We start from the raw sequence: 26,150 nt of genomic DNA on the forward strand, positions 1-26,150 counted from the left end.
GGTGCTTTCCCTCCACTCTCGGCCACGCAGGCATCCTCTACACGTCCACCTTCAACGTCCCCAACACTTTGAGTACTTCCAGGTGTGTCGAACTTGATTGAATTGTTCCAACTGCTACATTCCAGTGCTTTCCTTGCACTCTCAGACACGCGCGTGCCCTCTACACGTCCACCTCCCACGTCCCAACACTCCGAGTACTTCCAGGCTTTGACTCGTCTATGTGCTCCCTCCGGCCGAGGGTCAGCAGATCACCTAATTGCTTGGTCTTGACCACCCAGTGACCTCTTCTCACCTTTGATGGGATCTACGGACATGAATCACTCAAGGCTGACCCAATTTCTTTTAAGGCAACGACGCCAAAATGTTTACTGGTACAACTAGTAAATTAAATATAGAAAATAACAATGTACATGACAATGCATACTAGACACGGTAGTAAAATATATCTTTATTCGCACATGCAATCATTATAGAGAAGAAGACTAGAGATGGTCGGCCAAGGATTACAAAAGATCCAACAATACCGTCCCTTCCTTGACAGTACACAACATATTTAAAGGACCCGACGGTTGCCGAGAGGTACACAACCATCAACCAACCGACACATAACCACCCGAGACTGACAACCCACTCAATACAATTAATTAATACCTTGTCGGATAACAAATATTATCAAACATAACAATAGGCAATTTATGCCAACAACACGTGCCAGACTGTATTGAACAACTCTGTACTGTTGTCGATGATCTCCACTGTATCAGATTGGATTATCTGCACTGAACACGTCTCCTCTGTTCACACACTATTCGTTGTACCTAGTTTGATATTTTTAGCAAGCTCAATTTGTCCAACAGATTTGATTTCCTGCATGTTGATCATCTTGAGCCGCACACCTGTCTGCTATTGGATCGCCATTAATGAAATCACCATCCTCTATCGACCTACCTTGAAAGAATCGACAACAATCTCCATCATCACTGGCTTCTGCATTGATTGGATCGACCAACTGCCTTATTTAGCATCCTAGCAAATCTACTTGATCACCTGGAGCACACATGTCATCATATTCTTCGTCCAAGTTGCTCTGTCAATCTTAATTAGCATCCTTGTGGACCTCTGAGTCTATTGGCTTGCAGACATGGCCACAAAGTCGATCACAAAATTCAAATATATCAGCAAAATAACCATTCATCTTTTCAACAGGTGTCCTCTGATTTTCTCTGTACATGCCACGTTGTCTAGTCAAACTTGGTCAGCGTCTAGGTGGACTATCGGGCTGCTCAGATCAGTTGAACTCCATACTGTGACTATCCTTCCTGTTATGCGTATCGCATGTATGTCTACTCACACAAGATAAGCTTCTGTTATTCTCAAGAGGCCTTCTCTTTACTCATGTTAGCCCGCACCACATTAGCATAGTCTCTTAACCCACGCAGGATACGCCTTGTCTTCCCTTGACAAGCATCTTCTTCTTCTATGTTAGCCCACACAACATTTTGTGTGCCTCTTAACCTACACGGGATAAGGTTTTCCTCCTTTGTCTTTGCTTTTCCTTATCCCGCGAGTCTCTTCTCATCCCTACTTGGTCACATGGGATAAGCAGACCCTTCAATGCCTACTTCGCCTTTCCTTATCCCGCGGGCTTCTTCACTTCCCATCTTGGTCACGCGGGATAAGCAGGCCTTCACTTCCTTTTGTTTTCTTATTCCACAAGCTCACTGACATCATTCTCGTCTCATGCGGGATAAGAGCCTTCTTCATGGCATGCTTTCACCTGTTAGCCCACACAACAAGCACATGACCTTTTCCCCAACGCTCAACCAACATGTTGCGGGATAAGAAGAAACATCATGTGCACCTCACAAGTTTTATCCCGGGAGGTCAAAACTCTCTCTCAAGAACATCGTGGGATAGGATAGCCCGATTGACCAGTCAACAATGTTATCCCACAGGGTCATTTAACCCTCATTCGAACACACCACGGAACCCTCAGATGCACGTGAACCAAACAGTGGCTACCACGTGGAAATCAGGACATACCAACCACAACATGTGACGAGATGACTGTTGCCAACACGACCACTATGTGAAGACGATGAATGTGGTTGACACCTCTGCAGCATAACACGACGTGTTATGCGCAACTGCTACCTGCATCACTGCAACCTCCAACACTTGTTCCTCTACATCCTCCAAGCCAAACGACCACACATCAAAATTACCATAACTATCGGCATAGTAGGAATATATCATTCCGCCTTCAGTAGCTACTCCGATATACATCCTCGATCTCTTGGTCAGCAAAGCTATTCTGATACAACTTCAAGTAGAATTGTGATGCAACTTCCAGATCGGCCAGAGTTATACCGATCAAATCACCTGAGCAGCTTTAGGACATCCAACAAGAACTTCATAGACTGAGGGAGTTTGCAACAATAGTGTCTTCTTCAACAATAGTGTCTTCTTCAACAATCTTATCCATCAACCTGACCACTGAGATCTCTGAAAGTCTCTCCAACTTATGACATCAATCAACCTGATCTCAGTAACTCTTCTACTTAATCTGCAGCCTGCAAGTTGACCTACTTGGTTGACATCAATGGCATCAATGGCACTCATATGCAACTTCATCAGCCCCGCACACACACATGTTGACATCAATGACAACTTCAATGCCAACAAGTCCCACAAGAGAAGCTGGTGGAGTAGTAGCCCCACAAGAGGAGGAGTTGGAGGCAAGATTGTAATGTCCCCACTTTGAAATAGAATTTAATGGTAAATAATAATAATAAAATTAAAATTAAAATTAAAATATAAAAGAATATAATTAAATATAATTAAATTTTAATTAAGTTAATGAATGGTCAAAAGACATGGAATGAAAAGTTGTGACTCCTCAAACATGAGATATAAAGGGGAGAAGAGAACCTCATTTGAGAGGGGGATAATTTGGGAATCAGAACGATTTAAATAAGAAATGCAGATCTGATTGTGAAAGGTTGTGTCCCTTTCAAAGGGCAGAAATAATAAAGAATTGCACTCTTTCAAAGGGTGCTAATGGTGAAAGGGTGTGTCTCTTGCCAAAGGGCACACATGATGAAGAGGTGCGACCTCTCCCTCACATTGAGAGCTATATAGGAAATGAATCAAAAGCATCCAGTTACATCACTATGGATCAGATAAGACAGAAGAGCAGTTAATAAGAACTGGCTCTCAAGCATCAAGTTTAAATTGCAATCTGCTATCACTGGATTCTATCTACCATTTTCTTATTCATATCCATTATTGGACTTGCCTGATTAAGCATCAGACTTTTGGGTACCAAACCAAGTTGCATATTATTCTAGAAAGGAGATCAAAGGAAAGACGTTAAGCCTGCACCAAGAGGAAATCGGAATTGAATGCAAATATTATCAGAACAGCAGCCTGCCTCCCAGTTGGGGCCATTACATCAAACCAAGGAAGATCGAACTGCTGGTAATATCTATGATCATAACCCTATCACAGAATTATTATCATTACAATCTAATCTCCTTATCTACTTCTGTTATCATTATGCTCGGTAGCCTTATGATGGTCTCAGCCTTAAATCTACCATTTCAGCATTAGGGCCAGCATATAATAAATCTAACAGTAGTTCATATGGAAATAGTAATTGGTATTATTATTAGATCAAACATCTTGGGAATAATAATTGTGTTTAATAGTAGTTCATCTTGTAGGGGAAGGTATGAGATGTAATGAAGGGGTAACGAGGGGCTCATAAATGGAGTCGTCAAGGAACCCGGTTACATTCTTTACCTAACCCAACAAGACATGGCTAATTTGGGAGAAATAGATTTAAAGGGGAATTCCAATCACAAGAAGAAGGATAAGGATGGAAGTGATGAAGGAGAACAGTGATAGGATACCTCACTAGGTAGACCACCTCATGGTAGTTGACTGATGGACCCATGACACCAAGGGGACTCTAGCTTTCACTCTGCTCTTGGGCCTAGGATAGAGGATCTCAATCCTCCTTACTCCCACTCTCTTATGGTTGAGGTCCAATAAGGAATTAGACATAACTATGGTTAAGTTAATATTCCTGACCCTAGGTATAGAGAATTTATGTTTAGTTATCATTTTTAGAAGATTTATATTATGGTTTACATACATTTCAATGGTTTCCTAACCTATTGCAGGATCTCAAACAGGTACGCATCTTGTTCCATTTGTAGTTTTACATAAAAATGGTGATTTAGGGCAAGAACTAGGGTTTTTACAAAAAGGGGGCATTACAAAGATGAAGTGCGGAGTGTGATATCCTTGCAGGATAAGCAGTGGGAGGACTATCCCTGTAGGTTGAATTTTAAGTTCAGTGGTATACCCATTGGGAGAGCATTAGATAGAGCAATATCCCTACAAGAATGAATTGTAAGGGGTGAGGGCCCCATTACCAACTCTCACTAAATAATCTAAAAAAAACAATAAATTTCTTCCTGACCACACTTACTGTGGCAATTCACTATACAAAAACAAATAATTTTAAATAAAAACACACACTTTGACATAGTATGCTGACACAGCCCACCATAATGTATCAACTCCTGAAATGCAAGATAACGATGGCAATGGTATAGGAAAATAATTAATCAGCAATCTTAGAAGGAAATATTAATTAAAAGATGAAATCAACATGCCAAATTGAATTCAATCAACAGATAGATGTCTAAAACAAACCAAGAAGTTAAAAGCTCAAGAACATCATCAACTTACAGTGCGATTGGCTGTAAGGTGCTCCAAAGCTTCCCTCACCAATAATTCTGATTTGTTATCCAGTGCGGAAGTTGCCTCGTCCAAAATCAATATTGATGACTCCTGGTATATGGCCCTTGCAATAGCCACTCTGCCTCAGCCATTTACAACAAGATAGTTCCAGTTAATTTTGTAAATTAAATTGTCATTCCAATTGATCCAACTAAACAGAATCAATTCATTCAATGCATTAGTAATCATGGATATTAAACAGTCAAGATGCAAAACAATCATCGATCCTAAATTGAAACATGGTAAACACCTTTGGCGCTGTCCTCCACTCAAACAAGAGCCTCGCTGACCAACATCTGTGTCATATCCTTTTGGAAGTTTTCTAATAAATCCATCAGCATTTGCCAATTTTGCAGCCTGTTCAACCTTCTTCATGTCAATCATGTTAGGCATGTTTCCGTAACCAATATTCTCTGCAATGCTTCCAGCAAAAAGCACCTGGAAACCATATTAGCCATCAGAATTAATATCTCACAAAGAAACCAAAAATACTAGGGAGAAATCAGAAGGGGTGAAATCGAAAGTGAATTTTTTATAAGGTCAATACAAATCTAATATAAATAGAAACAGCTTAATGAATGGTATGTGCAAGAAAAAAGAGAGCTCCGTAGTCAAATAAATCATGTAACCTATAGAAACCAGGTATGATCACCCAAAGAAAGACTAAAGACATTGGCAGCTACAAAACCATGGTTTCTGGTTGCCATCAGTAACCACTCTTAAAATCCAGGGCCGAGAAAAAATCGTTAATGAAAAATCCTAAAGAGGATGTCTGATGACTCTGTGTCAAGTAATCTCTTGAATAAACTAGCCATACATGTCTTTTGTGATCAATGTATCTCTGAGATATTTAGACATTTTGTAAGGCATGCTACAAATAGATAAATAATATGTTTCAGCCTCAGGTAACTGATTAAGTGCAATGCTAAGTACATAGGTGCAAGGATAGTTGTCTTTAGTCAACATCTTGCTTGATAATTGAGAAAACTAACCTTTTTGCAGATTGAATTGCCCATGTTTACCAGAGATCCTGTTTACTACTAAATCGTAATGAAGACAACACCATTCCCAGAAATTGTCTGAGTAATGACATCTATTTTACTCTGAATGGTGGAATTGATGTATATGTTGTAAATAGCTTCTATTGCTAATTGCATACAATAGTTTTCTTTGATGATTTACCACACTTCAGTTTTAGATTTGTTGTCGCCTAGAACTTGGATCCATGTGAATTGGAGCAATGCAGCAATAGGTCAGCTGTCTATAGCATAAAATCATAGAAGTTAAAAACAAAACTGGAGAAAATCAAATAATGGGTCAAGATATCCATCAATCAGAAGTGAATTGGAGATCAGAAGATCAATTAACTGAATGAGGACCTTGGTTATTTCACAGTACATAGCTATCAACAAATTGATTCATCAAGACACAAAGGACACCAATGCTTACAACATAAGGAGAGAAAAAGTCTCCATGTTCTACTTCCTTGACCCTTAGGTCCTGAACAAGGATTGCATAGAACACTGAACCAAAAATTATCTCATCTTGTGTTTCAAGAGCAGAAAAAGCAGGCAGTAACATTTTTAGTAACATTGTGGTGAATTGATAGAATCATGATGAGCAATAATGAAAGATAAAGAATGATATAAGGAAATGAAAGTGAACTTATGGTATTGAATGATGATATTTATCGTAATAAATGAGTGATACAAACAATGAAGACTCCTGATAATCCCAAGAATCATCTATGTTAATCCTTGTGTGAACTGAATGCATATGATGTTGACAATCCCTATCCTAATGCATGATCAAAAACATTGATGATTTATTAACACTAACAATTTTGATTATCCTTATCATTGAATACTAGTTCCTCCACTGAACACCTAATGCATTGGACTGTAATGTATATAAATGAGATGAGGAAGTTCAATAATAGGATCTGGATGATTTTTCTGATAAAGTAGATGTTGATGATGTGAAAGACCTGGCTTAAGTGTTGAATACAGCCTATAAGAATTGCTTTTCTTCACAATAATCTGTTTCAAACTTTTAAACAGGACCTCCAGATAGATATAAAAAGTGGAATGTATAGCCAAAAGGCATATAAATGGCTTTTGTCACCTAAAAGAGCCTATATTCAAGGTAGTAAAGCAAGCCAAAAATTCACACCTAGAAATAGAAAGCCCAAATGTTCACAGAAAGAGAAATAGATGAATAATCCTTCATGAGTGGTGCAATCTTCTTTTCTGATTCAAATGAGCTCCTTTGTAGATGGTATTCTAAGTTGAAAACCTTCAAAAGTAGCCCATAAGCTCATTATGTATGAAAAAGAACACTTAGAATTCCAAAACTCAATATGAAGCAGAACAGAGTAAATAATATGAGAAAGAAATGTAACCCTCAAAAGCGAATGCAGTCTTCTAATTTTGACAACTTACACCAAAAATGTGCCAGCCTTATAATTTCTAAGGAAAATCAGGATACAACCATCAAAGACGTGATGGATAAAGTCAACAAAATGAAGTTAGTTGAGCCTTTTGAAAACTAAATTTCAAAAGTGAATTTGATTCTCAACATCCAGAAGTTAGTTCAATCGTTAGCATAATGACAACTTGCTGTGATATGCAAAGCCAAAAACAGAACATGATGTCAGCAGAGAACCAGATATGTAAATGAAAGTAGAAATAAAAAAATAGATTACTAGGTTAAAGTGACCACATCACTCAGATGAGTGTCCTCTTAATAGCAACAAGCTCCTTAATTTTTTCCTGCTGAAATCTTGTTCCCGACTACATTTGGTCCAGGTGTTTCTGACATTATGCAAATACACCTAGACCAAATGCAAATCACATTTAAATTTTTAAGGCAATATACATGTCCGAGCACTTTACTGTAGGACAGTCTTTACTTTGTTTGAAAAAATTAGTAGTACATATCAAAATATATCAGGCATTAAAACGTTCAGTTCATTTGAATATTATCAATCTTCTCAATGCAGGGAAAAGTGAATAAATCTAAAACATTTTACATGATTGATATCTTTTAACAGTAATGAAAGTAAAGTTCTCAGAGACATTTCAATGCAGAAGTTGGCAAACATTTGGTACAGAAGAAAATTTGATTGTAGAATGATGCTAGCAGCCTGATTTTGTGCAGCAACTTAAGTATTTATAAGTTAAAACAATTATTTAGACAGTATGTAAACCAGAAGAAGATATTTACTTATCCAAAGACAAAACCAAAGCAGAAAAATATTTTACAGTTGCACCTTGAAACAGGCCTTCTATTATTTCTAATAACAAAAATTTGCACAAAAAATATAAAGATAAACTTTTGAATTTAATTAAAATTTACCCCACAATTTTTTATTATTTTATTCCAAAACTTTCTACCAAAAATATGAAGAAAAACTTTTGAATGCAATTAAAATTTCCCTCACAAGATAAAACATGGGAAATTAATAAATTTAAACCAAAAACACTTACATTTTCCTGTGGAACTAATCCTATGCATTGCCTCAGCCTTTTCAAACTGATGTTTCTTATATCATGATCATCCACAAGTATGCAGCCTGTTGGCACAAAAATGACATCACTATAAATGATAAAAAAATGACATATATCATGGCATTAGATCCTTTATCCTCTCAAACTTTTTATTGGATACAAGCTTATAGATACAATGCACTTAGAGTATTCAGGCTGCTCACCCAACTCCTAGTCAATAGCATCTTCATGCAGGATCAATCCAATAATTACATTTACTATTTTATCAAAGACCATAAAAAAATTCCTTTTTCCATGCCCTAAACACAGCCACATTGCTTGGATTTGATGTCAGTGAAATAACAGGGCTCTAATAAATTTGCATTGATGGAAAAAATTCAATAAAATTGTGCAACACTGAACAGTTAAATAAAAGAGCAACCAGTATCGAAGCAAAATAAAGATGTAACATGCAGCAGTTTTTTCAGTATAAAAATCTGTTAGTATAAGTTGGAAAACACTGACATCAATAATTAAATATTAAATACACTTTGCAAGTATTTAGTAGAGTTGTACCTTCAATAGGATCATAAAGGCGAAGTAATAATTTGGCAAGAGTTGTCTTTCCACCTCCTGATTGCCCCACAAGAGCAATTGTTTCACCAGCTCGGACATGAAAACTCAGGGCACTCAATACTTGTGGTTGTGTGTTGCCATATCGAAAACTGACATTACAGAACTTTACATCACCAGCAACAGAGCTTAAAGGAATATTATTGTTTTTATCTACCACCTGCAGAATATGAAAAGGTGTAAATCAGTTACAGACATCTAGAATAAGAATATAACAAAGAAATGTAATGTTTGAATATGACATGTCTAAGCATACAATGCAAAACGACTTCAAAAAGAAATTAAAAAAACAAAGCTCTTGGCTGCTACTTGGCTACAAAGGCACCCAATGCAAACAGGGTAATCTAAACCCTTAACAATGATGCTACTGACATAACACATTTTATGTTTATTGTTTATGATGTCTAACCCAGAATTAAAAATAGATACAAATGTGGAATATATATATGTGTGTGTGTGTGTGTGTGAGAGAGAGAGAGAGAGAGAGATCTGTAAGTCGGACTGAAACAGTTGCATTGGGCAACAAAAGTTGTCAGGCTCTGAAATTCTTTGCTGTGATTGTTTTAGTTCTTTGTGTTGACGATGACCTAGGGACATTATTTTTGTCCTAATAAGAAGATGCATGGGTGCAGCATTAATTTCCAACCCTTTATGTATATAACATGCAAAATATTTTTAAAAACATAAGAAATGAATTTAGAGAACATATAGCTATGAAAATTGTTGCTTTTCAAATCCACAGCAAGGAAAAATATTACAAATTATTGAAATAATTTAAATTTAAAAAACTTCTGCTAGCAGTATGGTTTTTGACAAGTACTCACCAGAAAATCACCTACCAAATTTTTCACAAGTAATCACCAAAAAACTTGCCTACTCAGTTTTTCGCGAATAACTTGCTCAATAGATTTGGCTCACCATCATGTCCCCTTTCCAATCAATAGTCATAAGGAGACCCTTAGCCTATTATGTAATTTTCCATAGTCTATTGGAGTGGTGCAATTTTATGGTTTAACTCAAGTTGCCAAAAACGTAATTTTAAGTTATATTCATAAAAGGCAACTTATGTTTTATTATTAAAAATGCTGTTTTAAAAATAGGGACAAAATGTCTCACAAGGAATGGGGTCAAAAATTAATGTTAATTTTAAAAAGACTTTCTAGGCAATTTGCGAAATAAATTTTGGAGGGAAAAGAGAAATAAGAAATAAATATTATATTCCCTCAAAGTGCCTATAAAACGAGTTGAGCATTGAAAAAGGGTACCATTTTATGAAATCAAACCCCTCTCTTTTGATCAAAATTATGTTCATCTATCTACCTAAGGAAAAAAAACCTTTAAGGAAATGAATTTGACTACAATACCAGGTTCTTCTCTGCCCACTCGGAATCGGATACTGGTGTGGTGCAGGTTCACACTTGGGTTCATCCCGGGTGCGTGTGGACCCAACAACTTAAAAAACAAGTTTTTTAATGCTTAAAAAAGTCGTTCAAACCCTAATTTCATTGATATGACTCAGTTTTGACCTTCTCTTTGCTCATACACTCATTTCTTTCCTCCATACTTACATTTTTCACCATTTTTTTCTTCTAAGCTTGTTTTGAAGGTGGTTGCATTTTTCTTTGAAGGTGAAGGCTATGAAGGTGTGAGACACACATCAAAGGCTTAGGAATCATAGGAGAAGGAAAATTTAGCCATCAAAAGGTGAGTGAATCCTCATTTTTTCAAGTTTTCAAGAATTTTTTCCATACTTTTCAAGTTTTCTTTTTAATTTTTTAAGAAGTTTTGAATTTTTTTTTATACTTCATATGCATAATAAGGGGTTATAATGCCAATTATTATTCAAATTTTTTTAATAACGTTTTGAGTTTTCTATTTTAGGTTCATTATTCATACATGATGGTTGCAAGTGGAAGCTTTGCCTCTAGTTTATTTGTCAAGGCCTAAACTGAAGCGAGCCCTTTTAAAATTGATGGTGATTCACCACTTTAGCATTATACAACAATGATCAAGCAAATGTCTCGTAGTGGGAGTTTTCTTTGGCAGTGTAACCGTTGTGGCAAATACCAGCTCATACCATCGAGTGAAAGGTCATTTTTGCAACATCTCTAGATGTGGAATAAAAGCTTATAAGGGGCCAGATAACAAAGGGCTGCCAAAAGCTCTAATCCTACAATATATTGGAGAACAAGAGGAAGTTGGCAGGAGAAGCAACAAACCAAAGACTGATCATCCTCTTGCCAAGGCATCCTCAAAGAGGCCTCCTAGTGGATCCACAAGACTGGTTGGCCCACATCCTTTCATGGAAATGCTACCACCTTTTGAACTAGAGGATGTTGTGGTTACAAAAAAAAGAGGCCCATTGGATAGGGCCTTCAAAAATGAAATCAAAGAGGTTGCATATCAAAGCGTTGCTCCTTGCATTTATGGCAATGGGATTCCTTTCAACATTGTTAGATCACCTTATTTTTGAGAGATGGTGCATACCCTTTGCAATACACCTCCTAATTATGTTTGTCCCGAGTATGAAAAGGTGCAAAATACCTTATTGGCAAAGGAAAAAGCTTCCGTAGAGATACAATTGAGAGTGATCAAAGATACATGACAAGAAAAAGGTGTGTCCAACGTTTCTGATGGATGGAAAGATTGTAAAAATAGGCCATTGATCAAATGTTATAGCAGTGTCCCCTAAAAGGGCGATGTTTTCAAAACTAGTGGATTGTGAGGGGCAAGTGAAAGATGCAAGTTTCATTGCCAATATCCTCATAGAAACCATTGACATGGTAGGGCCTCAAAATGCTCAAGTCATAATGGACAATGCTAAAAGTTGTAGGGCAGTTGGATCTATAGTGAAGGCTACATATAGTCACATTTTTTGGACACCATGCACAATCCACTCACTCAATTTAATCATGCAAAAGATTGGTACACAAATTGATTGGGTTAAACAAGTTTCTACGAAGGGCGAGGAGATTCAAATGTTTGTGACTATTTATCACATGTCACGAACCATATTCAGGACCTTCTCCAAGTTGGAGTTGTTGTATTTTTTAATTTTATAGTTTTTATTTTTTTTAGTTGATATATGACATGTAGTTTGTTATGTTATGTTAGGTTGCCAAAACACAATTTGCATCTCACACACTTGTCTTAAGACGACTTGTGAAGGTGTGGGAGGCCTTGAGTGATATGGTCATCAACACCTTGTGGAGTGTATGGAAGTAGCTAAACACTGAAAGAGCCCAAAAACTAAAAGCATTGATCCTTGATGATGATTAGTGGGATCATGTGGACAGTGTTTTGAGTTTCATTGAACCCATCATGAGCATGATTAGGTATGCTGATGCTAATCGTCCATGTTCGGAAGAAATTTATGATGGCATGGACTTCATGGTAAAGAAAATAAGAGAAATAATAGAGGCCAAGGAACATGACCCGATGGAATCATTTTTCAAAATTGTGCAACAAATTGTTGTTGACCGTTGGAACAAGATGACCACCCCCTTACATCTCTTAGCATTTTCTTTGATGCCAAAATTTTATAGCACAGAGATACTTGCATTGCCAAGGAGGGTGCCACCAAATAGAGATGTGGAGGTTGCTATTGGCTATAGGGCTGCCTTTAAAAAGATATATCTAGATGATGAAAGTAGAAGACCGTCTTGAGAGAGTTTGGCCAATTCGTCTTCAAAATATCATGATAATATAGCTCTTCATGCCAAATATGGGATGGATGCTAATGAGTGGTGGTATGTACATGGTCAAGGCTCCATTTTCTTGTAGCCTCTTGCAATTAAATTCTCTCCCAACTATGTATCTTTTTATTTTTTATTTTTATCATTTTCCATTTGATGCTATCATATTAAAATATTTATATTTTATAATTTGTCTTAGTTTTTAGCTAAATGTTGTATGCAAACTCAATAGGTTGCAAGTTCTTCTTCAGTTAAGCGGAATTGGAGTATATACTCCTACATCCACTCAGTCAAGCACAATTGTTTGGGTGCAAAAACAACAAAAGATTTGGTCTACATACACTCCAACCTTTGTCTATTGTCACATAAGAAACCTGAATATAATGCAGGTGTGACAAAGCATTGGGATCTAGCCCTTGAGTGTGCTGATTTAGATGCTAAAATTGCACAACTTTCCCGAGTCTCTATAGATGAGGCAGCTCTAAAACATGACATAGACGTAGCTAGTGGGAGTGACAATGCAATGGATTGTGGTTCAAATGATGAGCTTGGGATTGACTTTGATGCTTTTGATGAAGATGAAAATGGAGGTTAAAAAAATACCATGGCTTGTAATTTGAATTTTCATTGTGTCATGACATTTTGAGAATTGAAAGTTGAATGTTATCAGTTTTGCAAAATCATGAATATGATATTACAATATTTTGAATTATGGATTTATGTATGGGACAATTACATTGTATGGATTGTAATAACCATAAATTTTATGTTGAACATATATATAAGTGTGTGTGTGTGTGTACGGACGTAACCGTACCCGTACCCAAGGAAAAAAATTGTCATACCCGCAAATCCGTACCCGTAACCAAATCGGTAACGTAGGAATTCGATGATGAAAAACCTCTTATTTATTAGAATAATATTCTTTATTATTTATTAATGGTCAATTATGTAATATTATGTAAATATTGTAATTTTAGTTTCTTTCTATTAACGATTGTTTCTTATTTAGAAACATCATTCTCTTGTAAATTATTTAATGATCGTTTGATCATTTGTAAATATCAATTGAGTTTTTACCAATTACTTCTCAGTAATATGGTATCAAAGCGGGAAACAAAATAAAAAATTCGTCAAATTTTTTTTCAAATTTTTTTCAAAAGAAATATTTTTTCAGAATTCGAATTCTTTCTAATGATCGTTTCTTTGGCAGATTTTTCGAGGGCTTTGTCTGCTACCCACGCAACACTCAACCCCATCGCGATTTTCTTTTGTGTCATCGGGTTTCTTCTTCTTGCATGCATCGGTATTTTTTTTGCAGGTCTTGTCCTTATTCTATGCATTTCGCGCGATTTTCTACGAAAAAGGGTTTTCCAAGGTCGTGACACAGTCTTCTGCAACTTTCGTTGCCGACATTTGATTTTCGTGCACCATCTCTGCTGCCTAACACGACGTGACACAATTTTCGCATCTTTTGTTCTACATATTTCGCATTGCTTCTGTTCTTGCGGCCTGTGTGTTCTTCCTTGCACACGAACGGCTGCTTTGTTTTTTTTCCAGTGCAATCTTTTGCATGCAACTTTTCGCGCTCTTTTGCAAATCGCGGCACAATTCTTTGGTATTTTTTCCTCAAAATTTCTACTACTAGGTACCTATCTATGGGCATCGGCTAGGGTTTTTCTAACTCTTCGGATTCTTCTTCATCAAAACCATGAATTTTTACAGCTTCCTACATGTTTTTTGATGACAGGGTTTTTGCAACTTCGGCTAGGGTTTTGACCCTTCATTTTTAGTCGAAAAATTATTTTGATTATAGATTCCTTGTGTGCTTTTTGAGAGCTCTTCTGGCTCTTCGTCGGATTTTTCAAGGTTTGTCGAAATTTTTTCTCGAAATTCGTGTCAGTCGTACTTCACTTTTTTTGAAGTATGCACCTACTTCTACCTCTGTTTCAGATTTACGCCCTTTCAAATTTGCTCGTTTTCCATGCATTGGGAAACATGTAAGATGGTGTCATTAACCAACTTAATGTTGGAAGGCAATCAACGATTTAATGGCAAGAATTATAACACCTAGAAGCAGCGCATGCTGACTATTTTTTAATATCGCTGCCTTGATGATCTGGTTTTGGGAAAAGAATCTCGTCCTTCTGCAGCCGGATCAGATCAGGACAAGTTTGATGATCGCAATCGCAAAGTCGTCATGCTCCTTAAGTTGTTTCTCATGGATGACCAATTGCCTCAGATTTTGTCTGGCAAATCAGCATTAGAAATCTGGACACATCTGAAGGAGTTGAATGAGACATCTGTCAAAAGCCAAGCATTCTTCCTGAAGAACCAGTTGTTCTCCATCATGATGTATGAACGTATGTCCTTACAAGAGCATCTCATGAAGATTAAGGACATTTGAGATCAGCTTGAAGCTATTGGTCGGAAAATGGAGGAAGAGGATATGGTAGTCATAACTCTGAAAGTCTACCAAAATCCTACAAGCACTTCATAGAGACTCTCAACATTACATCTACGAACGTTGATTTGAAATTTCCAGAGTTGTGCACCAAACTTCTGCAGTAGGATCATTGGAAATAACAGTTTGGTAGCAGTGCCACTTCGTCCTCCTCAGAGCAAGCCTTTGCAGCCAAATCCTTTCACAAGGATAAAGGCAAAGCTCAACCCTCTCAGTCATCTCAGCAGAAGGGCTCTAATTAGTCTCAGGATGGTTAAAAGAAGAAGGTTCAATGCAACTATTATCATAAATATGGCCATATGATTAATGATTGTCGCAATCAGATAGCTTCCGAACATCGGAAGCAGGGGGTCTCAGCCTAAAGCCAATGTCACTGAGCACACAGGGAAAAAAGAGTCTGCCTTTTACACCTTCATGGCTAAAAGACCTACAGACTGTGTGAAATCTTCTGCTTGGTATATCGATTCTGGTGCTTCTCAACATTTCACTCAAAGGCGTGATTGGTTTACAAAATTCTCTCCCTATACTAATTCAGTTATTTTTGGAGGTGGTGAGGAGTATACCGTTGTTGGCAAGGGCAACGTTCAGATACAGTCTAGTGGGAGGAATCTCATATTCCTCAATGTATACTACATTCCTGGCATGGAACTAAACCTTCTCTCTATGAGTGAGATTATGCGGCATTCTCCTCAACTTGATGTCATCTTTAGTGCACACAAGTGTTCGATTGTTGATCGTGCATCTCACACTACTGTAGTTGTTGGCATTGAGGATCATGGTCTTTACCGGCTTGTGGATACAAGTGATTCTCTTGAGCATGCTTTCACAGCTAAATCATCCTCTATCACCAGTCTATGGCATTAACGATATGGTCACCTGAACATTCACTACCTTGCTCAGCTTGTTTGGGAAGATTTAGTACATGGCCTACTTGAAATTCAAACTCAAAATCAGCGACTTTGTGAATCTTGTCAGGCTAGGAAGCAACAAAAGACACTGTTCAAGGATGGTGACTGATGGCGAGCCTCTAGGGTACTACAGTTGGTCCATGTTGATGTATGTGGTCCAATGAATACTCCTGTTACTGGGTGCAAGTATTTCTTACTTTTTGTTGATGATTTCAGTCGTAAAATGTGGGTGTCCTTTCTTAGACAGAAATCAAATGTGTTTCCTCTATTTCAAAAATTTAAGGCCTTAGTAGAAAAAGAGTCTGGTTGTTCTATTATTACTCTTAGGTCTGATAATGGGGGGGAATTTTGTTCTACTACTTTCTCCACTTTTTGTGATACACATAGCATAAAACGTCAGTTAACCACACCATACACCCCTCAACAAAACGACGTTTTAGAACGTCGCAACCGCACCATTGTAGAAATGGAAAGATCAATGCTAGAACACATAAATGTTCCTAAGAAGTATTTGGCAGAAGTAGTGTTTACTCCAGTCTATCTCCTTAATAGGTCTCCCACACATGTTGTTAAGGGGAAGACTCCTGAGGAAGCTTGGACTGGTCGCAAACCCAGGATCAGTCATCTGAAAGTTTTTGGCTCTCTAGCATATGTATGGATTCCAGATGCTAAGCGCTCCAAGTTGGATTCCAAGAGTCAGAAGCTTATGTTTACAGGGTACAGTGACAACCATAAGGCTTACCGGCTGATTGATATAGACACTAATTGTCTTATCTTCAGTCATGATGTTTTTGATGAAGACCAAGGAGTATTTCAGCTTTCCTCGTCTGAGCAATATTCTGAGGATCGGCCTTTGAAGGCTTTTGATTTGGGTGTTTGTCTTCCATTTGGTTCACCTAATGGGAGGGATGATGCAGATTCTGAATTTGGTGATGCACTACCTGAATTTCCTCCGGATGATGCTAATCTTCCACTTGTACCTGTTCCACCTCCAGTTCCATTTATTCCTCCTGCATCTGATGTTGGCATTTCTACTCTCCAACCTAAATGGTGGGCTAAGACCATCAGTGATCTTCGTCCCGATGAACTCATTAAGGGGAGATCTTCCAGAACTAAGAGCAAGAAGCAAAATACAGTTAACTTTTCTCTCATGGCCAACATTCATAGTATTTATGAGCCTCAGACATATGCAGAGGCAAAAGGGATTCCAGAGTGGGAACAGGCAATGGCCGCAGAATACCAAAGCCTTCTGAAGGACAACACCTGGGTTCTCTCTGATCTTCCTGCAGGGAAGAATCCCATTAGCTGCAAATGGGTGTATAAGGTCAAGTATCATGCAGATGGTACTTTGGATAAGTATAAGGCTAGCTTAGTGTTGGTGTTTGTTTTATCATCTACCAAACATTAGAATAAGATACCTGTTGTGACGTTTTCACACATCGCCCCATTGCAAATGGGGACCCATGTTTTTTGTTTGTTTTTCGCTCGTTGTTCGCCTTCGTTTTTAGGATTTTGTTAGTCAGTCAGTCGTCTGGATTTAGGGTCAACCCCTAGGGTTTTAACTTTTGTCTTTTCAGGCCAGAATCCAGTTGGTTTTGAGAGTTTTTGAGCTTCCTTTCTAGGATGCAAATTTTGAATGCAATGAATTCGCCAAAATGGTCTAATTTTCAATTGGAATGTTGATGCAGAGCTTAAATTTGTCTAAGTATTGAAAGTGAAATGTGAATTTTTGTCCAATTGAATATTTTTTTGACCAAATTTTGACATTTTTGATTTTTGATCCTAGGCATTTCAAATGATTTGTTTTCGCCTTGTGAAGTGTTAAAATGTGTAAAATCATGTTATTTTGGCCTGTAGGAGCAAAATCGCTCCTGTCCCTCAGTGAAGGACGGGAGCTCGTTTTCAAATATTTTACTATTCCTGCAGGGTCAAGATGAATTACGAATTGGAAGTGATGGAGAAAGGCGAGATCTTTCCATTGAATATAAATTGAAGATTTTCATGAGCACAGAAATGCCTCCAGGGGAAAAATCGCTCCTGTCCCTCAGTGAAGGACCGGAGCTACAAATCCAATTTTGCTTTGTCCTTGCAAGATTTTAACGTCTTGACGATGTGAAAAGGGTCCAAAGAGGTGCATTTTATCAAATGAATATAACTTGAAGCGCTGTCGGGGAGATCAATAGGGTGGCAAGTCCGGCTTGAGTGAGGTCCTGATCCTGAAATTTGGCTAAGTCTGGAATGTCCTAGGTTCGCTCCTGTCCCTCAGGGAGGGACCAGAGCGATTTGCATAGGATCCTTCATTTTCCTTCAAATGCATGTCAAGGCAAGTTTACACAAGATCAAGGACGTCCTTTAAGAGGCAATGAACGAGGAACCAAAGTTGAAAGATGACGCATTTCGGCTAGAGCTTCAAGATCGCTCCTGTCCCTCTCCAAGGGACAAGGGCGATGATCCTTCCAGACATCCATACGCCTTGTGGAAGCCAAGTAAGACAAGCATGGAATGAAGAAATAACACTAATGTTCGCCTTATGATGGAAATTTGAGAACAAAGATGCAAGATCAAGAAGAAACAATGGAGATCGCTCCTGTCCCTCAGTCAGGGACCAGGGCGATGAGGTACGTATCTTTCATCTTCAAAATTTGGCGCTCAAACAAACATTTTGAATTTATTTAAATGCTAAGAAAATCGATAATTTTTGAAAATTCAATTAAATGGCATTTAAATATTGCACTTAATATTAGTTAATTGTTTTTGCCTTGTAAAAAAATCGAAATTGTTAAATTAAAAAAACGTTGGCAAATAATTAATTAAGTTTTTTTAATAAAAATTGAGTGGAGCGCTTGATATTTATTTGTTTATTTTACTAAAAGTCGGCCTTTTACTTTATTTTAAAATTCGCTTTTAATTACCAAGTCGGCCTTAAGGTAAGTATGAGGTGAGCGCTATAAAGGGAGGGTGAGAATCTTCATTTTCACATTATCATTCTTCATTCACATGCGATTTGAGAAGGTGCGAAATTGTGTTCGAAGTGCGATTTGGAGTTTACAAAGCAAGGTGGTGCCAAGGTTATCCAAGGTGGTGCAAATCTAAAAGTTTCCATTTAAGCGAATTTGCCAAGGCATTAGAGATCACGTCCAAGACTTGAGGGGTGGCGAAGGTGATAAGAGGAACGTTCTTTTGAAGATCACATCAAGACTATCGAATTTCAATTTTGCCTAGGCAATTTTATTCATTTTGCATTCTAGAGTTAGCTCTTAAGTAAGGTATGGCAAGATCTCTTGTTTTAATTTCGAATTTTGATCGTCATTGCCTTAATTTTGAATTTTGAAATTTTGTTTTGCCTTAGCTCAATCGTTTTTAGGAAATGATTAATAAAGGACTTATCATTAAGTTTCCTAAAAATTGCTCTCTAATTTATGTTATGTATTGCTAAATCATATTACTAATTTTGAAATGTTGTGTAGGCATCAAATGGAGATCTCATCAAGGAAAATCAAGCCGGATCAAGGACGGTCTTCGCCAGGACGATCAAGCCAGGACAAGGGCGACCTTTTTCAATCCAGCGTTCCAAGGCGAGGTACATCATCATCTTGCACATCAAGGACACAAGGAGTTAGAACAAGGGCTCGTTGAAGAAGCAAATAATTCCAGATGAATTAATTAAAGATAGCCTCTCAACGACATCAAATTGAATATCTAGAAAGGTACAAGTGTCAGATGAGGTGGCATCCCAGTCATCACTCCTCCAGTCAGTGTGGTCCACCTCAGCATGTCCAGATTCAATGTACTTAATTCATGGAAGGTGGCACAAACTCCGATGTACCTACCCCGGCTATCCATTGGTCGATTTTTCTAGAGAGGACATGTGTCCAGGCAATACAATTATTTCATTGGTCGAGCATTAAATGTTATGTAATGGTTGTAACAAACCCTAATTAGGGTTTTCATTGTAAAATCTTGGCCATTGATCTTGAATTGATCTAAGCCATCAAATTGTATTGTGGGCACTATATAAGCCCAGGCATTTCATTTGTAAAGGCTAATTAGCAATTGTTGGAGATAGTATGTAAATAGTTGGAATAGTTAGAAGATAGAAATAGAATAGCAATTAGAGTAGAATAGGAGGACAAGGCAAGAAATTGTTGCCATTGATTGTAAACAAACTCCATTTTCATTGAAGTAATGGTGAAATATGTCGTTTTCTTGCAATTTGCATGGTTTCTTGTTGAGTCTTCAATCCTAGATGGTAGATGATTAGATGAATGGAGGAAATGCGATTGATTAATGGTGGAATTCGTACATCCATACTACTAGCAGTTTGTTGATTGCAGACTTGCCTTGCGTAGTCAACTGGAATCATTCAGCCTAAGCTCAATTTCAATTTGTCACTTCTTCATTGATATGCATCAACTTGGATGGTGTCTATGCCTGCGGTGATAATTTGAACATCATAAAGCTCCCCTTAGAAGATCGCACTAGCCTTGTGTAGATGTTCCATTGATGTTAAAACAAGATCTAGTTAGAGTTTCATCAAAAAATCAATCATTGCTCCTACATTCTTAGTATTAGGATTAGATCCTCTCTTCGCCCTTATCCTTTTTCCATTTCTTCAAATCTAAGTTAGTAAGAGCCTGTGTCCAGCAAAGCAGATCGGAAGTTCAATCATCACATGTAAGTCCCCTTGTGATTCCAGCAAATCACATCATACCACGGCGAGCTTATCCACATGTAGAGACCCTACTAAAAGGAACCTTGGAGTCATCCTAACTGATCCTTTATGCGAATCTTCAGCAGTTAGAGACTTTTCTCAAGAGAGGATAAGATACCCTTAGGTATTTTATTCTGTGTTAGGCTGTGTACAAAATACACGTCAACAATACCCAAAGGTATTCTATCCTCTCCTAAAAAATCACTACTGATTCCAAGGTCTATATGTGCGAACAAGTGACTTTAGTGGGATAGCTAGTTGGGTAGTGTATGCTGAAAATCTCAAGGGGGACTTACGTTTACGAATGTCTTACAAGCTTCTGGACTTAGATAGATTTAACAATTTTAGGTTCTTTCTCTTTTTTTGGATTTTTCGAGATTTAGACTTTCAAAAAAAAGGGAAAAAACCTGAAATTGTTAAATCCATCTAAGTCCAGAAGCTTGAAAGACATTCATAAACGTAAGTCCCCCTTGAGATTTTCAGCATACACTACCCAAGTAGCTATCCCACTAAAGTCGCTTGTTTGCACATAAAGACCTTGGAATCAACAGTGATTTTTCAAGAGAGGATAGAATACCTTTGGGTATCTTATTCTAATGTTTGGTAGATGATAAAACAGACACCAACATAAAATGGCGCTAGAAGGAGGGCATGATCATTATCAAGTCTTGAATAGCTGCAGTTATTCATTCTGGATAGTAGATATGATGCAGCATGGTATTGCTACATGAATTCCCATTCGATCTGCCTCTTGAGCAACCTGAACAAGGACTAAATCAATCATATATTGCAGATCAGTTACGAACACTTGCTTGGAAATCGAAAGTAAGTTATTCTCAATTCAGACAAGTGAGTCATAGTATTACTAAGGAGGAAGAAAATGGTCAGCGAATAGAGGTTGTGATTAAGGAAAATCTAGAGAAGCAGAGGATTTTGGCCATTCACAAGCAAGTTCTTAAAGAAATCCGACAATTTTCTTTCTAGTCCACTAATATGGTAAGAGATGGGCCTGACAATCATTCCTCTTGAACCAGGAAGAGATCCTGAACCAATACTACAACCAGACTTGAATTTCAACAACGAACAAGAAAACGTCTTCATAGAATTATACAGCTTTGAAAAATCCCTGATGGATCTCTTTTACTAATCTGCTGTTATTTTTATTATTTTAAATTGATTTTTCCTACTTATTAATATTTTCTTTCAGAAATAGACAGAAGTTGTAGAAGGGTTGGATTCTTTTTGTATTTTGATGATTTTTCAACAAGTAAATAATGAAGTACAAGCACATGAACAAAGTACTGAAAATGAAGTTCATATACAGCCAAAACAAATTCAATTCAAGGCAGATTTTTGAATATAAAATCAAACATTTGACCAGATGAAGATTTCCAATAATTCCAGGAAGATTACAATCAGGAATAATTCCAACCTGAATGCTGAAAAAGTAACATAACCAGGAATGAAGCTACGGCAAGATTCCAGCCCTCCAAGTGCTGCACGTGGGAAGGAAAGTGGCTGCCAGGTACAGCCATACGGCTGCCAAGTACACCCAATTGGTTAGAAACCCCAAACCCCACGCTGAACTCTATCAGAATCGCTAAACCTCCAGAAAGAATGTCGTACAATCTCCAAGATGCTAATAGCTGCAAGCAAATCCAAACCACTGTATTGGGGGCTACATCCCAAATAGGCAAGGCATTGGGGTTGGCGTCCCAGATGCTGAAGAGCTCTTCTAGAGCCAAATCTCAAATCCAAGATGTAAAATGTGTAAAATGATAAAAAGAATTACGTCTCAACTTCCTTATAACACCTTCCCACTTAGCTCGAACCCTAAAAGTGACTCAATGGAGCGTTTAGGGTTAAAATGTTATATTTCTCATTTTAAGTTGCCAAGTGCATAGAAAATGACCTTTTTTCAAATATAAAGAAATCCGTTCACTCAAAGGATCTGAGTCAAAAGAGAAATATTTAGTAAAGTCCAAGACCTTTCCAACGAGCTATTACACCAAGGGATACACATCCAGATGAGGCCAAAAACCCCTTATTACTCCAAAATGGCTATAAACATAGCCTTATTTAAATAATAAACGCTAACTTAGGAAATATTAAAAATATAACCCAAATAGCTGCAAAATGCTCAAATGACACCACAAACCAGAAAGTCAACCTGCCACCTGTCTGTGACTGAAGTCGGAAATCAAGGATCCACTAGCAGTCTCATCCATAAAATCTAGGGATGCTCCTAGAAACTAGGAAACAAACCCAAATCCTCTAAAATTGAACCCAAGGAATAATCTCAAGGAGACCCAACCCTGGGTATGGTCATAACCTCCTAAATAGTAGGGATATCCTCCATAAATGTAGGAACGGTCTCCTAAAAATAAGGAACTGCTCCAAACTGATCAACTACTGCCAGAACACCAAGTCCTAGACACTGTATTACCACATCGAGTCTCTATCCATCACTGTCAGCCTACAAGACCCCATAATAAGCTGACTCACATGTCTCTGCTAGATAGAGCTAAAGAGGGGACATGAAAAGCATAGCTTGGAGTGTAATTATCCTGACTGGTGTCGAATACGCTTTATCCTTGAAGAGGAGGAAGAGATTGTTGATCGCATTGAAGCACAAATTTGAAGGGAGCAACGTCCATTTCCACCCAAGAAGTGGATCCAGCTCTCGCTCCTGCACAGCCGCAACAAAATTAAAAAGCACGTTGGATTGCATAAGTTCTTTCTCCCCAGATAAATTTCAAAGAATCCTCAAATCAGCCCTGAGTTCATCAAAGGAGTTTGTGGAGTTAGAACGACCCACAAGATCCAGACAGAAGAGGGTAGTTTCACCAAAGAAAGGAGAAAGTCAAACAAAAGAAGATAGGCTAGAAGAGGAATATATTTTCAATTTATTCCAAACTCCCGCCTCTCAAGTTCCAAACACCCCGATTCAAAGGTCTTCACCTCCAGTGTCTTTACCACCAACTATTCAACAAGTTCAACCAGGAGTTTCCCAAACAAACGTCGCAATGGCATGGCGCCCAACTAATGCATCTCCTATGGTTTTTACAGCCTATAATGCAATGCCAAAGAACCCTGAGCACTTTTGTTCCAAGTTTCATAGTGGTGACCTGAGCCGCTTAGCTAATGAGCATATAAAGATTTTTGAAGATCTCCTTCATAATAGAGATATCCAGCATGAGGATGTGGCCTGCAAGTTGTTTCCTTACACTTTTGATGAAGAAGCCTCTCATTGGTATATCCACTTGCCAGCCGACTCTATCCATAATTGGCAAGAGATGAAAGACATTTTCTTAGAAAAGTTCAGATCACCAATTTCTCCATTTGAATTATATCGACAATTCGTGGAAATAAGAAGGCAAGAGCATGAGCCTATTAGCACTTTCAACAATAGATTTCACAAGGCTTATACAAGGCTGAGAGATCCTTACAATTTGAATAATGTTGCAGCACTGCATGTCTACTTTGCAGCATTAGATCGCCTCACTTCCATGTTTGTGAAGTCAAAAGGCACACCCCCAACTAATTTGAAGGAAGCATATGCTTCAGCTATTTCAGTTAAAAATGATCTAGAAGTAGGTACTGCTACAGGACCCTTGAACTATTTAGGAAATCCCGCGACGCAAGGTGAGATTCAGAATATCAACAGAGCGTTGTCTCAAAATAAGCCGATGATGAACCCGATTCCCATGGCCACTAATCAATTGGTTCTCCATCCTGGAACTCCCATCTCGCAAGTACCTCCACCGCAGCCGGTATATCTCCAAAATGCGACAACTTCAAGTCAAAGCAATTAAATACAGAATATGCAAAGAAGCTATCAAGGGAATTACCAAGGGCAAGGTTCTTCCGGATATACAAGAGATGGTCAAAATTTCCAAAGAGATAACAGAACTACCAAGGGAATAACCAAATTTTCCGGAATAATAATCAAGTTTCCCAAAAAAAGACATGGAACACTGGACCTAACAATGGTACTGTGTCGTCTCCCTTGGATAGCCAGCCTGCTGCAAACAATCGTCCTGCGAACAAAGTATTCCTAGCTGAAGTTGCATTATCAAGGTGGTGCAGGTTGCACAATATTGATCAACATTCAGAACTGCAATGCCATGAGTTTCAAGTAGTAGCAGATATTTTCCGGACTGAGAAAAGAAATTTGGAATTAGAAGATGCTCCAATGACTGGATATGAGATTGTTCCCATATTAAGGTATGACCAAGCTTTAGTCATAGAAAATGTCAAATCCCCATCCCAGAACGGCTTGTCATACCAGCCCAGTCAAAGATTTCCACCCACATCTGCTCATAGCCCCGTGGAAGCACTGCAAGGTCAAGTCAAGCCTGAAGTCCAATTTGCATCAGACCAGCCAACCACAATTAATGGTTATAGTTTCCCCCCATTATATGATAGTGTCTTGGTAGAAGGGACTAGAGAAGTGCAAGCATTCCAGCAAACATCTGGAAACCAACCCAAGGTATACCAGAGGAATACTTGGTATAATGAGCCTTTAACCACGTCTATTCCTCCCAAAAACTTCCAGACCCCACCAAATCCCAATGCACCAGTTCTTCCCAGGGATTCTCCTGAATATCGCCAGCAGAATATCCAACCCAACAGAACGAAACTCGTCAACTCTCCTCAAGTTGAGCAAAGGCGACTGTTGACGTGTATTTTGTACACCATCATACACAGAATAAAATACCAATAGGCATCTTATCCTCTCTTGAGAAAATAGTCTCTAACTGCTGAAGATTCGCGTAAAGGATCAGTTAGGTAGACTCCAAGGTTCTTTGATGTAGGGTCTCTACGTGTGGACAAGCTTCAGTGGTATGATGTGATTTGCTGGAATCACAAGGGGACTTACATTTGGTGATTGAATTTCCGATCTACTTTGCTAGAACACAAGCTCTGACTAATTTAGATTTGAAAAATGAAAAAAGGATAAGGGCGAAGAGAGGATCTAATCCTAATACTAAGAATGTAGGAGCAATGATTTGATTTTTGATGAAACTCCAACTAGGTCTTGTTTTGACATCAATGAAACATCTACACAAGGCTAGTGCGATCTTCTAAGGGAAGCTTTATGATGTTCAAATCATCACCACCGGCATAGACACCATCAAGTTGATGCATATCAATGAAGAGGCGACAAATTGAAATTGAGCTTAGGCTGAATGATTCCAGTTGACTACGCAAGGCAAGTCTGCAATCAACAAACTGCTAGTAGTATGGATGTACGAATTCCACCATTAATCAATCGCATTTCCTCCATTCATCTAATCATCTACCATCTAGGATTGAAGACTCAACAAGAAACCATGCAAATTGCAAGAAACGACACACTTCACCATTACTTCAATGAAAATGGAGTTTGTTTACAATCAATGGCAACAATTTCTTGCCTTGTCCTCCTATTCTACT

At 38.0% G+C, this 26,150-nt stretch overlaps 1 protein-coding gene across 2 annotated transcripts in view; it reads right to left on the reverse strand.

Moving 5' to 3' along the window:
* LOC131077960 (ABC transporter B family member 29, chloroplastic) overlaps positions 1-26,150 on the reverse strand; it is a 239,394-nt gene that overhangs the window by 12,871 nt on the left and 200,373 nt on the right. For both annotated transcript variants that reach the window (XM_058015560.2, XM_058015559.2), the window contains 4 exons: positions 8,877-9,093; positions 8,301-8,386; positions 5,063-5,250; positions 4,762-4,891 (listed from right to left, as the gene is read on the reverse strand). In XM_058015560.2, coding sequence (XP_057871543.2) covers positions 4,762-4,891; positions 5,063-5,250; positions 8,301-8,386; positions 8,877-9,093 — 621 coding nt within the window. The remainder of the gene's footprint in view (positions 1-4,761; positions 4,892-5,062; positions 5,251-8,300; positions 8,387-8,876; positions 9,094-26,150) is intronic.

This window comes from Cryptomeria japonica, chromosome 5, assembly GCF_030272615.1.
Source record: "Cryptomeria japonica chromosome 5, Sugi_1.0, whole genome shotgun sequence".
NCBI lineage: Eukaryota > Viridiplantae > Streptophyta > Pinopsida > Cupressales > Cupressaceae > Cryptomeria > Cryptomeria japonica.